This window comes from Salvelinus fontinalis, chromosome 8 (assembly GCF_029448725.1).
Source record: "Salvelinus fontinalis isolate EN_2023a chromosome 8, ASM2944872v1, whole genome shotgun sequence".
NCBI classification, from domain to species: Eukaryota; Metazoa; Chordata; class Actinopteri; order Salmoniformes; family Salmonidae; genus Salvelinus; species Salvelinus fontinalis.
The window spans coordinates 30,382,013-30,397,138 of NC_074672.1; the positions used below are offsets into that span (position 1 = coordinate 30,382,013).

Genomic DNA, 15,126 nt, shown 5'->3' on the forward strand with positions numbered 1-15,126 from the left:
TGTGTTGAGGATCAAATCAAATCAAAGTTTATTTGTCACAGGTGTAGACCAAACATTGAAATGCTTACAGCGAAGTGGAGGTGTTGTTTCATAACTTCACCACCTGGGGGCGGCCCGTCAGGAAGTCCAGGACCCAGTTGCACAGGGCGGGTTTCAGACCAAGGGCCCCAAGCTTAATGATGAGCTTGGAGGGTACAATGGCTTTGAAGGCTGAGCTATAGTCAATGAACAGCATTCTTACGTAGGTGTTCCTCTTGTCCAGATGGGATAGGGCAGTGTGCAGTGCAATGGCGATTGCATCGTCTGAGGACGATAAGCAAATTGAAGTGGGTCTAGGGTGTCAGGTAAGGTAGAGGTGATATGATCCTTAACTAGCCTCCCAAAGCACTTGATGATGACAGAAGTGAGTGCTACGGTGCGATAGTCATTTAGTTCAGTTACCTTTGCTTTCTTGGGTACAGGAACAATGGTGGACATCTTGAAGCATGTGGGGAGATCAGACTGGGATAGATATACTCTGGTACCATTTGTCAGATGGTAGCAGAGTGAACAGTCTATGGCTTGGGTAGCTGGAGTCTTTGGCAATTTTAGGGGCCTTCCACCACCTGATATAGAGGTTCTGGAAAGCAGGGAGCTCAACCGCAGGGATGTAGTGGGCTGTCTGCACCACCCTTTGTAGCGCTTTGCGGTCAATGGCGGTGGAATTGCCATGCCAACCGGTGATGCATCCAGTCAAGATGTTCTACTATAGATCAGGGGTGGGGAACTCCTTGAGGGCCTGATTGGTGTCACACTTTTTTTCTCCATCCCTAGCAAACACAGCTAATTCATCAAATTGCATTCTAAACTGAAGATCATGATTAAGTGATCATTGGAGTCAGGTGTGTTAGCTGAGGTTGGGGCAGAACTGTGACACCAATCAGGCCCTCAAGGAGTTCCCCACCCCTGATCTATAGTAGAACATCTTGACTGGATGCATCACCGCTTGGCATGGCAATTCCACCGCCCACCCCTGTTCTAGATGGTGCAGCTGTATGACTTTTTTAGGATCTGAGGGCCCATGCCAAATTTTTTCAGCCTCAAGAGGGGGAAGAGGTGCTGCCGTGCGGGTGTGTTTGGACCATGTTAAGTGATGTGGACGCCAAGGAACTTAAAGCTGTCGACCAGCTCCACAATAGCCCTGTCGATGTGGATGGGGGCGTGCTCTCCCCTCTTTCTCCTACAGTCCATGATCAGATCCTTGGTCTTACTGACTTTGAGGGAGAGGTTGTTGTCCTGGCACCACACTGCTAAGCCTCTGACCTCCTCCCTGTGGTCTGACTCAAAACAGGAATGTCTAAAGTTGTCCCAAGTGCGCCAGGTTGTATGCGAGGGAGAGGCAACTGCTCCGACAACATACCTAGGGAGAATCTATTACATACTCATCATGTCCTCCCTCTCAACGGAAACGGTACTGTACCGAATGAACAGTTGAAAAACTTTATTATGGTGGCCCAGAGGGTGATTACCGTATGGTGTGCTGCCTGAGTTTTGCGATTTCAAATGGTCACACCCATATTGCACATGCCACACACACAAAATGAGACCAAACCAATGTGTATATATAATTCACTGGAGGAAACGTACCTCAAAGCAGGGAGGATGAGGCGAAGGCAGAGTATTTACTCTGCCCAAACTCTGTCCAAGTGAGAGAAGCCCTTTTTTTGGAAGTCTATGAGAGTGTTGAATTACGTGAGGCTTGTTTGATCAAATAGAAGTTTTGTAATATTTAGGCTGTTACAAACGTACTGATATAAGTGGATGCAAGTGGCAATCCGGCAACTTTGAGAAAAACAACTTAGTTGTAACTCCTGTTCACACAGGTATCTGCCCTCTGATTGGCTAGAATGTTCCCACCTGATCTCACCTTCCATAGTAGAGGACATACTTCCCCTTCCCCTTAGAGCGATCTCTTGAATATCTTGTCAATATAATAGATAATCTTTGCTCAAAGACTGTTGAAGAACGGTGCGTACCGTTTTGGGAAAACGTGCTGTTCAGTTGGCTACAAAACATCACAACGTTACAAAGGCTGAAGCAAACTAAACGCACCCCAGGTAAATAAGTCACATGATTACATCTAAAGCCTTTACTTAATACCCATCCCAGATCCGGGATCCTCCTCATCAAAAAAGCTGACTAGCAAAGCCTAGCCTAACAGGACAGGGATATCGTATAATATAATTTTCATGAAATCACAAGTCCAATACAGCAAATGAAAGATAAACATCTTGTGAATCCGGCCAATATTTCCGATTTTTTAAGTGTTTTACAGCGAAAACACAATATAGAATTATATTAGCTTACCACAATAGCCAAACACACAAACACATTTATTCACCGCAAAGGTAGCTTTCGCAAAAACCGGCAAAAGATATAAAATTAATCACTAACCTTGAACAAATTCATCCGATGACAGTCTTATAACATCATGTTATACAATACAATTGTGTTTTGTTCGAAAATGTGCATATTTAGAGCTACAAATCCTGGTTATACATTGTGAATACGTAGCATCGATTCACCAGAATCTCCGGAGATATTTTGGACACTCACCTAATCTGACCAAAGAACTCATCATAAACTTTACATAAAAATACTTGTTGTATGGCAAATGAAAGATACACTGGTTCTTAATGCAACCGCTGTGTTAGATTTAAAAAAATAACTTTACCATAACACACTTTACCATAACACATAATACAGCTTGCGTTATTGTGAGACAGCGCTCACCAAAACGGCGGAGAATAGGAGTCAACATTTTACACAGAAATACGAAATAACATCATAAATGTTTTCTTACCTTTGCTGAGCTTCCATCAGAATGTTGTACAAGGAGTCCTTGGTCCAGAATAAATCGCTGTTTGGTTTTAGAATGTCCATTTCTTCTGTCGAATTCGCGCCACAATGCTAGCCAAGGTTGCTAACATTCCCATTCTCTCTTGACGCAAAGAACGGAAAACTCCAAAAGTCCCAATAAACGTTGAATAAACTGATAAAACTCGGTTGAAAAAACCTACTTTATGATGTTATTAGCATATGTATCAAATAAAATCAGAGCCGGAGATATTCGCCGTGTATACCAAACGCTTTTCAGAACACAATGTCGAGCTCCGCCGCGCGCCTTCGAAGACAAAGACAATTCCGGACCTGTCACTCCAAAAGCTCTTGTTTGGCCTCAGATCAAGCTAGACACCCCATTCCACCTTCCACTGCCTGTTGACATCTAGTGGAAGGCGTATGAAGTGCATGCATATCGATAAATAAAAGCCAGTTGAATAGGCAGGCCCTGAAACAGAGCCTCGTTTTCAGATTTTTCACTTCCTGTATGGAAGTTTGCTGCAAAATGAGTTCTGTTTTACTCACAGATATAATTCAAACAGTTTTAGAAACTTCTGAGTGTTTTCTATCCAATAGTAATAATAATATGCATATTGTATGATCTAGAAAAGAGTACGAGGCCGTTTCATTTGGGCACGATTTTTTCCAAAGTGAAAACAGCGCCCCCCCCTATTGACAAGAAGTTTTTAAACAAGAACATTTCCACAACATAGAATGCATTTTAAATTCTCTTTATGTTTTAAATATACATTATTGATCATTTATTCCATATATATAAATGCAACTTGCTTTAATGGTCATATTAGACAAGACAATGAAAACAAGGGTTAACTAAAACATTTTATAAATAAATTACTGCGGCTGCCGCTTAGAGATGTCTTGTGAACTGTGCACAGTCAGTGGAGGAAAGTTATAGGCCTAGCTTCTCCACAATCTCCACCTATAAAATTGATCAATACATTATGTAAAGGTACATGATGTAAAGGTTTTTTATATTTGTTAAAGCAGCAATGACCAGTTGAAACAACAACAAAGCCACTCCCCGCCCCTGTTTCGGTAAAAAGCTGAGGAATGGTACTGGAGAATATGTAACCACTCTCAAATTCATAGACAGAGCTATGGATGCAAGGATTGACCATCCATGATATCAATATGATAGTTTTAGCCATGGTTTGAGGCTATACAGTGTTTATTTACATCTACTTTGCTTACAAACATTGGAGTAAAACAAGCTTATATTTTGGGTTCTGATGGGGTATGGCAGTTGAAATAAGCTCATGAGGCATTTACACGTTATATTCTTCAGGAATCAATAGGTACATATAATTAATTGTCCAAAAGTGGATGTAGCAACTGCAGATTGCCCCTTCATGGTACACATTTCACGATATATTCAATACAAAATTTATACTAGATCCCCCATCAGAATAGAGAGAAGGAGATTAATAACATCTATGTTCTTCCCTCTTATCTCATTCTCCTTCTCCTCCATGAAGACTTCTCTGCCTGGCTGCCTTTTCCAACTCAGTTTGGCATCTTGACACCTCTTCTCTGTCATTTTCTCCAGGATCTGCTGTAAAATTGCCTCTAACAAAGCCAGATAAGTCATGGTCACAGAGGAGTTAGCTTCACTCTCACTACATACTGTATCTGTTCATCATACAGAGGGCACCATGGGTATGACATTTCACATCAACTTCCCATTGCCATGTGTCTGTAGAAGACGCAACACATTTGTGGGTCACTTTGAATTGAGGTTGTCCTTGCTTCCAGTTTTTGAATGAGTAGGCATTCTGATTTGACCACTTGAAAGAGTCTCTGTGCACAACCTGGTCTCAGAACATTTCGTATAATATTCTGTATGTAAATCAGGACACGTTTGGTATGGTTACATAAGACAGATGGTTACTTAAGGCAAAAACAAAAGTAGGGTGGTTGGTCGGGTGTATTCCGCAAACTTCTAACAACCCAAAGGTTGCGAGTTTCAATCTCATCACGGACAACTTTAGCATTTTAGCTAATTAGCAACTTTTCAACTACTTATTACTTTTAGCTACTTTGAAAATACTTAGCATGTTAGCTAACCTTTCACCTAACCCTAACCTTAACCCTTATACCTAACCCTTCACCTAACCCTAACCTTAAGCCTTTTAGCTAACCCTTCACCTAACCCTTATACCTAACCCTTCACCTAACCCTAACCTTAACCCTAATTCAAACAACACAAATCTCATAATTAAAATTCCTCAAACATACATGTATCTTATACCATTTTAAAGGTAATCTTGATGTCCCACCAAAGTGTCCGATTTCAAATAGGCTTTTCAGCGAAAGCACCACAAACGATTGTTAGGTCACCACCAACTCAAAGAAAAATTCAGCCATTTTTCCAGCCAAAGAGAGGAGTCACAAATAGCACAAATAGAGATAAAATGTATCACTAACCTTTGATAATCTTCATCGGATGACACCCATAGGACTTCATGTTACAAAATACATATATGTCTTGTTCGATTAAGTTCATATTTATATCCAAAAACCTCCTTTTACATTGGTGCCATGTTCAGAAATGCTAAATGCTACAAGATACATGTTTTACATAGAATTAAAGATACACTTGTTCTTAATGCAACCGCTGTGTCAGATTTCAAAAAGCTTTACGGCAAAACACAATATTCAATCATCTGAAAACAGCAGTCACAAAAGCAAGCAATACAGTTACCCGCCCAAATTGTGCAGTCAACAAAACTCATAAAAAGCATTATAAATCTTCACTTACCTTTGCTGATCTTCGTCGGAATGCACTCCCAGGACTCCCACTTCCACAAGAAATGTCCGTTTTGTTTGGTTTTGTCCATCATTTATGTCCAAAAAGCAATTTTTGGCGCGTGTTTGGTATACAAATCCAATGTCAGGGAAGCGCGTTCACTAAAACCTGACGAAATGTCCAAAAGTTCCGTAACAGTCCGTAGAAACATGTCAAACGATGTATTTAATCAATCTTTAGAATGTTTTAACATAAATCTTGAATAACGTTCCAACTGGAGAATTACATTGACTTCAGATGAGCGATGGAACGGAGCTCCCTCTCATGTGAACGCGCATGGTCAAAGAATGGTCACCTCATGGCAGTGGTGACTCATTCCTGTCTCCTTCGTCCCCCCTTCACAGTAGAGTCATCAGACAAATTTCTACAGACTGTTGACATCTAGTGGAAGCCGTAGGAAGTGAAAACTCATCCATATCTCGCTGTAATTTCAATGGGAGCTTGGTTGAAAATCCACCAGCCTCAGAGTTTCAACTTCCTGATTGGATTGTTTCTCAGGTTTTTGCCTGCCATATGAGTTCTGTTATACTCACAGACATAATTCAAACCGTTTTAGAAACTTCAGAGTGTTTTCTATCCAATACTAATAAAATGCATATATTAGCAACTATGACTGAGGAGCAGGCCGTTTACTCTGGGCACCTCTGTGCACATTTCATCCAAGCTACTCAATACTGCCCCTGCAGCCATAAGAAGTTAAACTTTTGAAATAAAGCCTACCTACATGTACAAATGACCTTGACTAACCTGTACCCCCGCACATTGCACCCACTGTATGTAGCCCTGTCATTGTTCTTTTATTGTGTATTGTTTTTTTAGTTCAGTTAGTAAATATTTTCTTAACTCTTATTTTCTTAACCAACATTGCAGTTTTAAGGGCTTGTAAGTGTCACGCCCTGACCTTAGAGATCCTTTTATTTCCCAATTTGGTTAGGTCAGGGTGTGATTAGGGTGGGCATCCTAATTTCTCATTTTCTATGTTGGCCTGGTATGGTTCCCAATCAGTGGCAGCTGTCTATCGTTGCCTCTGATTGGGGATCATATTTAGGCAGCCTTTTCCCACCTGTTGTTTGTGGGATCTTGGTTTTGGATAGTTGCCTTAAGCACTGCAATACTGCACGTTTGTTATATTCTTTGTTGTTTTGGTTGTAAATTTCATTATTAAATATAATGTGGAACTCTATGCATGCTGCGCCTTGGTCCACTCATTTCAAGAAGCGTGACAGAAGATCCCACCACCCACGGACCAAGCAGCGTGCCCAGGAGGAGCAGGGATCCTGGGCCTGGGAGGAAAGCCAGGAGTGGAGGACATCTTGGACGTGGGACGAGATTATGGCAGGAGACAGAAGCCTGCCATGGAAGCAGGCGGAGGCAGCGAAGGAGCAACAACAACGACACCGGGGTTCGCGGCCATGCCGGAAGCCCGAGAGGCAGCCTCAAGAAAATTGTTTTGGGGGGGCACACGGGGTGGTTGGCAGAGCCAAGGTGGGAACCAGAACCAACTCCCTGTACTCACCATGTAGAGTTGGTCACTGTTCAGGTGCCATGTTTTCCGGTTTTTACGCACCATGTTTCCAGTTCGCCTCTACAGCCCGGTGCATTCTGTGCCAGCTCCCCGCACTTGTCGTGCTAAAGTGGGTATCTGTCCAGGACGGGTTGTGCCGGCTCAGCACTCCTGGTCTCCAGTACGCCTTCAGGGTCCAGTATATCCTGCGCCGGTTCTACGCACTGTGTTCCCATTGCGCCTTCACAGCCCAGTGCGTCCTATGCCAGCTCCCCGCACTTGCCGTGTGAAGGTGGTCATTTGTCCAGGACGCGTTGTGCCAGCTCTACGCTCAAGAACTCCAGTGCACCTCCAAGGTCCAGTACATCCTGCGCCGGCTCCACGCTCCAGGCCTGCTGTGCGTCTCCCCAGCCCGGTACGTCCTGTGCCAGCTCCACGCACTAGGTCTCCAGCGACAGTCTGCAGTCCAGAGCCTCCAGCGACGGTCTGTGGCCCGAAGCCTCCAGTGATGATCCATGGCCCTGAGCCTCCAGTGATGATCCATGGCCCTGAGCCTCCAGTGAAGATCCATGGCCCGAAGCTTCCAGTGAGGATCCATGGCCCGGAGCCTCCAGTGATGATCCATGGCCCAGAGCCTACAGAGACAATCCAAGGTCCAGAGCCTCCAGCGACCGTTCCCAGTCCGGAGCCTTCAGCGAAGGTTCCCAATCCGGACTCTCCGGCGACGATCTACGGTCCGGAGTCTCCGGCGACGATCTACGGTCCGGAGTCCCCGGCGACGATCTACGGTCCGGAGTCCCCGGCGACGATCTACAGTCCGGAGTCCCCGGCGACGATCCACGGTCCGGAGCTTCCGGCGACGATCCACAGTCCGTTTCCTCCGGCGACGATCCACGGCCCGGTTCCTCCGGTGACGATCCACGGTCCGGAGTCTCTGGCGACGATCCACGGTCCGGAGCTTCCGGAAACGATCCCCGCACCAGAGTCGCCACCTAAGTTGGCGGATCCGCGAGCGGAGCGGGGTCGACATCCCGCACCGGAGCTGCGTGCCCACCCGGACCCTCCCCTATAGAGGTCAGGTTTTGCAGCTGGAGTCCGCACCTTTGGGGGGGGCACTATCACTGACCTTAGAGATCCATTTATTTCTCTATTTGGTTAGGTCAGGGTGTGATTAGGGTGGGCATTCTATTTTTTTGTTTTCTATGTTGGCCTGGTATCGTTCCCAATCAGATGCAGCTGTCTATCGTTGTCTCTGATTGGGGATCATATTTAGGCAGCCTTTTCCCACCTATTGTTTGTGGGATCTTGGTTTTGGATAGTTGCCTTGAGCACTGCAATACTGCACATTTGTTATATTCTTTGTTGTTTTGGTTGTAAGTTTCATTATTAAATATAATGTGGAACTCTACGCACGCTGCGCCTTGGTCCACTCATTTCAACAAGCGTGACAGTAAGTAACAATTTTACGGTAAGGGCTACACCTGTTTTATTTGGCATGTGAAAAATAACATTTGATTTGATTTGGAACTCCAACATATAGATTGGATAATTCTGAACATAGTTTAATTTAGAAATTACTAACTACTTGTGTATGCTCAGGTCGACTTTAACACAGAAGCGCCCAGCTTTTCTTCTTCAGTGGAAGATTATTAAGCTTGTTCCCATGCAATGAGTACAGAAGGAAAATGACAGCCACTTTACATGTAGGAAGTACCAGCTAAGGCCTCTCTAATCAATGTCACAGCACTAGCACACTGCCTCATGGTGGGCTGGTAAAAAGATGTGCAACCCTAGGCGTCTCCAAGGGACAGATTGGGGAAAACTGACTTATACATCAATGTATACGTAATACTTTAATGGGTCGTTGCGGACAAGTTTCCATCATATGTCATTCTTTAATTTAATCAGCAACTTAATAAGAGCTGCTATCCATAATCATTTTGGAAAACATTTTTATTGACTATTGACTAACAGAAACAGCAACCCGTTATCTGTAATTTAAGGCCTTTGTAAAGGTGTGGTATATGAATGTTGTACATCCAATGTTGCTCAAGAAAATGCAGTCTCTGTCTCAAGTTCAAGCTGACCAGTAGCCTATGCAAAACGACATCGGAACTCTCCTATTGGACATGCAAAAAATTTGCTTTGCATAAAGCAAGATGTTAGTGGAAATGTCCTTAGCTACTCAACTCCATTCACCTTTTAAAGTTTGCTATGCTTTGTGTTTGCAGGAACAGTGGAGAATCTGTCAGGTCTCTGATAAATAGGCAAAGCTGTCATTGATGCTTTTGTGATGATGATGCCATTTTTGTGATGGTGGTGCTTTTGTGATGATGATTCCATTTGGTGGTGGTTATGCTTTTGTGATAACAACTACACAGCGGTTATAGCCGCCCATCAGTGGAGGCTGCTGAGGGGAGGACGGCTCATAATAATGTCTGGAACGGAGCAAATGGAATGGTATCAAACCATGTGTTTGATGCATTTGACACCATTCCACTGATTTTACTTGTGCCATTACCACAAGCCCGTCCTCCCCAATTAAGGTGCTACCAACCTCCTGTTCCACCCATACTGCCTGTGTGCGTTGCGCAATCATAAGAAAGTATGTGTGTGTGTGTGTTATAGCAGACATGAGAAGGTTCACGTCAGGCCTCTGGGTCCATAGCAGACCCTAGAACATGAAAGGGAAATGACAAACGCCTTTCCACTCAAGGTCACTACAATCTGCCTGGAAATTCTCACTAGGACTTGCATTGCTGTTTCAAATGCTTGAGAGAGAGATCAAACGGAATTAGGCTATGTACTGTAGCAGAAGGTACAGTGAATTCAATGGTGCTATGTGCACTTGTTCCTGCAGGTGGCACAAGTGTATGAGGGAACGTATTGCTCCTGTGCTTTCTCATTCATATCTAGGCAAATGTACAGAGTATACTGTATGAAATACATTTTCAATGTTTGTTGATGATGTAGAGTGTTGGGATGTAAACATAATCAAAGATAGAATCGTGTCTGATAAACATTAGATACTGTAGATAACACAATATAATCATGTTTTGCCTTCAGCGTATGTATGAATAGATGTTTTGTGTAATTATGTGTAGTGAGAGATCTTAGTAAGAGGATGAGAGAGAGGAAAATAAAGAGGGTTTGAGTGAGGAGAGAGAGAGAGGGGGGAGAAGAAAGAGGGAGAGCGAGAGAGATGCGGGAGGTACAGAGACCCCTACTGAGGGCATGGATATTTTAGGACCTTTTTTCAGGGAGCTGCATTAGGCAGTAAAGAGGAGAGAAAGAGACACAGAGAGAGCGAGGGAGAGGGAGGGAGAGACAGAGAGAGAGGGAGGGAGATATCCTTTTCTACAGTAGGCAACTCAGCCCACACTAACAAAAGCTCCTTCATATCAGAGGTGTAAAGAGACAGAATTTGAAAACTCTAACGACCCTTGCATATTTAGCATAGAAATTCCGCTGTTGTGATGTCAAAGTCTGGTGAAAGGGTAATATTGTTGCATGCCTCTGAGACCACATGTAAGTGAATATCTATGGCAACAGCAAGGACACGTTGCTGTCAAGGCCTCCTGTCGTTCCCACTGAGGTCTTCTAAGAGTGGAAGGAAATAAGGCTGGCTTTCTCTCCAGAGGATGACGATGCTGTGGTGCATGTTGATGCTGTCACTGCATGTTCCCTTATCTTCCATACTCTCTCTCCCTTACCTTCGTCTCTGAGCGTCAGTTACTGTGTGTGTGTGTGTGTGTAGGATCTGAGCATGTGTGTGTGCTTTTGTGTGTGTGGACACAGTGTCTGAGTGTGTGTGTGTGTTCAGTATCAGAATGTGTGTGTTTACGCACAGTGTGTGGGTTCAGCATCTGAGTGTGCGCACACAGTGTGTGTGTATATAGTAACTCTGTGTGTGTGCCCTGTATTTGTGAATGCAGGCGGAGCCCTCTGCTCCAGTGGGGTTGTGGAGGAGCCTGCCTGCCTCACACTGCAGTTATTGTTCGGGGACAAAGAGCACTATGATGTGAAGAGCATCCCTCATAAAACCTGCCATTTGGAATGACGTGCCACCCACCGGCTCGTGACAGCTAGGGGAAAATAAAAAATAAGCTGGCAGGAGGAGAACTGGTGTTGCGTCACTTTTAATATGATGTGTATTTTCAAAGTGGCTTTACAAGTGCAGTCTTCACTGTGGTTTCAAATAGATGACTTATCTCTAAAAGAAAGAAAGACACTCTTTGGGTTGTTTCATGTATTGTGCAATATGTTTGAAGCGCGCTGATTGGCTTACATTTGATTTTGAGTGTGTGTGTTCTCGTTCATTGATTGAGCATTTCATCTCGTGTCCACAGGCGACAAAGAAGTTGCAGATTTCCCCTTTAAAATGGACAAAGGTCAAATTTAAAGGGAGACTCAAACCTGCAGCCATTTCAAGAAAAAAAAAGTTTAATAAACAAATCAATATACATAAATAAAACAAGTTGCACATTTCAAACATAACAAACATAACACTCAACATTAGATTCCTATAGCAGAAAACACTTAACTTTTTCCTCCCAAGCACTTACAGATTTTCTTAAAAACTTCAAGAAGCAAACATAGACATTGTATAAAAGCATCATACAGTGAGCATCCATCCGCATCAGAGTATAATTTATAAACTTACTGAAGGATAAATACTTTTGGGCCTATTCCTAACTTGAGAGACAAAAACATACCATCACATCAGTGCATGATTTACATGAAAATCCAAGTTAGTGCATTTCCCAAGTTAGGACTGTGCCCTTTATTAGTGATAAATAACAGTACAATGAAGTGGAGGTGAAAGCAGTCCATAATTTCATGGGGAACTCACAAATCATCTATATATGTAATGTATAGTATACCTTATGATAGTTATCCTTTCTTCCATGTGGTGAATCATAAAGTCAAGACCATCTCTGGCAGCAGATATGGCGTGAGTGGATGAACATCTGACATGACACCCTATTCACCATATAGTGCACTATGTAGGGAATAGGGTGTAACTGGAGATGGAGCCATTATAGAAAGCTGTCCTTCATCCAGAAGAAGGCTGAGACTAGCCTGGTGTAGCATGTAGCATCAGTAGGGTGCGAACTTCTGTCTGTCGGGTTTCTTGATGCAGTTGGCTGAGGAGATTTTGGTAGTGTAGGCTGCCAGGGTGGTGTGGGAGGGGGCTGCGGTGACAGCGACCTGGGGCGTGGGGCTAGAGAGAGTCAGGAAGGGGACAGACTTGACCCCTAGCAGGCTAGAAAAGGGCAGAACGCCGTAGGGGTGGCCCATGACGGGGGTTGGGGAGAGGGCACTCATGGCTGCCAGGGTGGAGGCGGAGTGGGGGGAGGTGGCCTGGGAGACGGGCTGGGTGAAGGCCATGTTGAGGTCAGCCATGTTGGGGGAGGCCATGGGCGCTGCTTGGGCCGTGGATTTAGCTGTCTCTAAACTATGGAGAGAGAAGAGTAGAGGACGAGTGGCTTTCGATAGAATAGAATACAGTACAATGCAATACATTGCAATACAATACAGATCTATGAATTCTCTAAGGGATTATTACCAGAACAAGAGCACAATGACATCATTACCGCATATCACCATGTTATTTAAAGGTCCAATGCAGCCATTTTATCTAAATAAACAATGGTTGCAACAATGAAGTACTGTTATTTTTTTCAATTAAAATGGTAAAAAAAGATCCCAAAAAAATACTGCATGCAACAATGCAACAATTTCAAAGATTTTACTGAGTTAAAGTTCATATAAGGAAATCAGTCAATTGAAATAAATGAATTAGGCCCTAATCTATGGATTTCACATGACTGGGAATACAGATATGCATCTGTTGGTCACAGATACCTTAAATAAAAGGTAGGGGCGTGGATCAGAAAACCAGTCAGTATCTGGTGTGACCACCATTTGCCTCATGCAGCGCAAAATATCCTTTGCATAGAGTTGATCAGGCTGTTGATTGTGGCCTGTTAAATGTTCTCTCACTCCTCTTCAATGGTTGTGCAAAGTTGCTGGATATTGGCGGGAACTGGAACACGCTGTCATATACAACATTCCAGAGCATCACAAACATGCTCAATGGGTGATATGTCTGAGTATGTGGGCCATTGAAGAACTGGGACATTTTCAGCTTCCAGGAATTGTGCACAGATCCTTGTGACATTGGGCCATGCATAATCATGCTGAAACATGAGGTGATGGCAGTGGATGAACGGCAAGACAGTGGGCCTCAGGATCACGTCACGGTATCTCTGTGCATTCAAATTCAATAAAATACAATTGCGTTCATTGTCCGTAGCTTATGCCTGCTGATACCACAACCCCACCACCACCATGGGCCACTATGTTCACAACGTTGACAAAAGCAAACCGCTTGCCCACGACACCATACACGTGGTCTGTGGTTGTGAAGCTGGTTGGACGTACTGCACATTTTGGTGGTGGCTTATGGTAGAGAAATTAACATTAAATTCTCTGGCAACAACTCTGGTAGACATTCCTGCAGTCAGCATGCCAATTGCAGTCAGCATGCCAATTGCATGCTCCCTCAAAACTTGAGACATCTGTGGAATTGTGTTGTGTGACAAAACTGCACATTTTAGAGTGACCTTTTCTTCAAATCAAATCAAACTTTATTTGTCACATGCGCCGAATACAACAAGTGTAGACTTTACTGTGAAATGCTTACTTAGAAGCCCTTAACCAACAGTGCATTTCAAGAAGAGCTAAAAAAAAATATTTACCAATTAGACTAAAATAAAAAGTAATAATAAAAAGTAACACAATAAGAATAACAATAACGAGGCTATATACAAGGGGCACCGGTACCGAGTCAGTGGGGGGGTGGTCAATGTAAATTGTCCGGAGACGATTTTTTAAATGAATTGTTCAACAGTCTCTTATGGCTTTGGGGTAGAAGCTGTTGAAGAGCCTTTTGGTCCTAGACTTGGCACTCCGGTACCGCTTACCATGCAGTAGTAGAGAAAACAGTCTATAACTTGGGTGACTGGAGTCTCTGACAATTTTATGGGCACCCCTCTGACACTGCCTATTTTATAGGTCCTGGATGGCAGGAAGCTTGGCCCCAGTGATGTACTGGGCCGATCGCACTACCCTCTGTAGGGCCTTACGGTCAGATGCCGAGCAGTTGCCATACCAGGCGGTGATGCAACCGGTTAGGATGCTCTCGATGGTGCAGCTGTAGAACCTTTTGAAGATCTAGGGACCCATGCCAAATCTTTTCAGTCTCCTGAGGGGGAAAAGGTTTGGTCGTGCCCTCTTCACGACTGTCTTGGTATGTTTGGACCATGATAGTTTGTTGGTGATGTGGACACCAAGGAACTTGAAACTTTCGACCTGCTCCACTACAGCCCTGTCGATGTTAATGGGGGTCTGTTCGGCCCACCTTTTCCTGTAGTCCACGATCAGCTCCTTTGTCTTGCTCACACGGAAGGAGAGGTTGTTGTCATGGCACCACACTGTCAATTCTCTGACCTCTTCCCTATAGGCTGTCTCGTCGTTGTCGGTGATCAGGCCTACCACTGTTGTGTCGTCTGCAAACTTAATGATGGTGTTGGAATCGTGTTTGGACACGTAGTTGTGGATGAACAGGGAATACAGGAGGGGACTAAGTACACACCCCTTAAGGCCCCCAGTGTTAAGGATCAGCGTGTCAGACGTGTTGTTGCCTACTCTTACCACCTGGGGGCAGCCCGTCAGGAAGTTCAGGATCCAGTTGCAGAGGGAGGTGATCAGTCCTTAGCTTAGTGATGAGCTTCGTGGGCACTATGGTGTTGAACGCTGAGCTGTAGTCAATGAACAGCATTCTCACATAGGTATTCCTTTTGTCCAGGTGAGAAAGGGCAGTGTGGAGTGCGATTGAGATTGCGTCATC

At 44.1% G+C, this 15,126-nt stretch overlaps 1 protein-coding gene across 3 annotated transcripts in view; it reads right to left on the bottom strand.

Moving 5' to 3' along the window:
- Positions 1-11,632: 11,632 nt before the first annotated feature.
- The window catches only part of LOC129861086 (poly(rC)-binding protein 4-like), a 60,795-nt gene continuing 57,301 nt past the window's right edge, over positions 11,633-15,126 (bottom strand). For all 3 annotated transcript variants that reach the window (XM_055932192.1, XM_055932193.1, XM_055932194.1), the window contains exon 14: positions 11,633-12,669. In XM_055932192.1, coding sequence (XP_055788167.1) covers positions 12,312-12,669 — 358 coding nt within the window. In that variant the 3' untranslated portion in view covers positions 11,633-12,311. The remainder of the gene's footprint in view (positions 12,670-15,126) is intronic.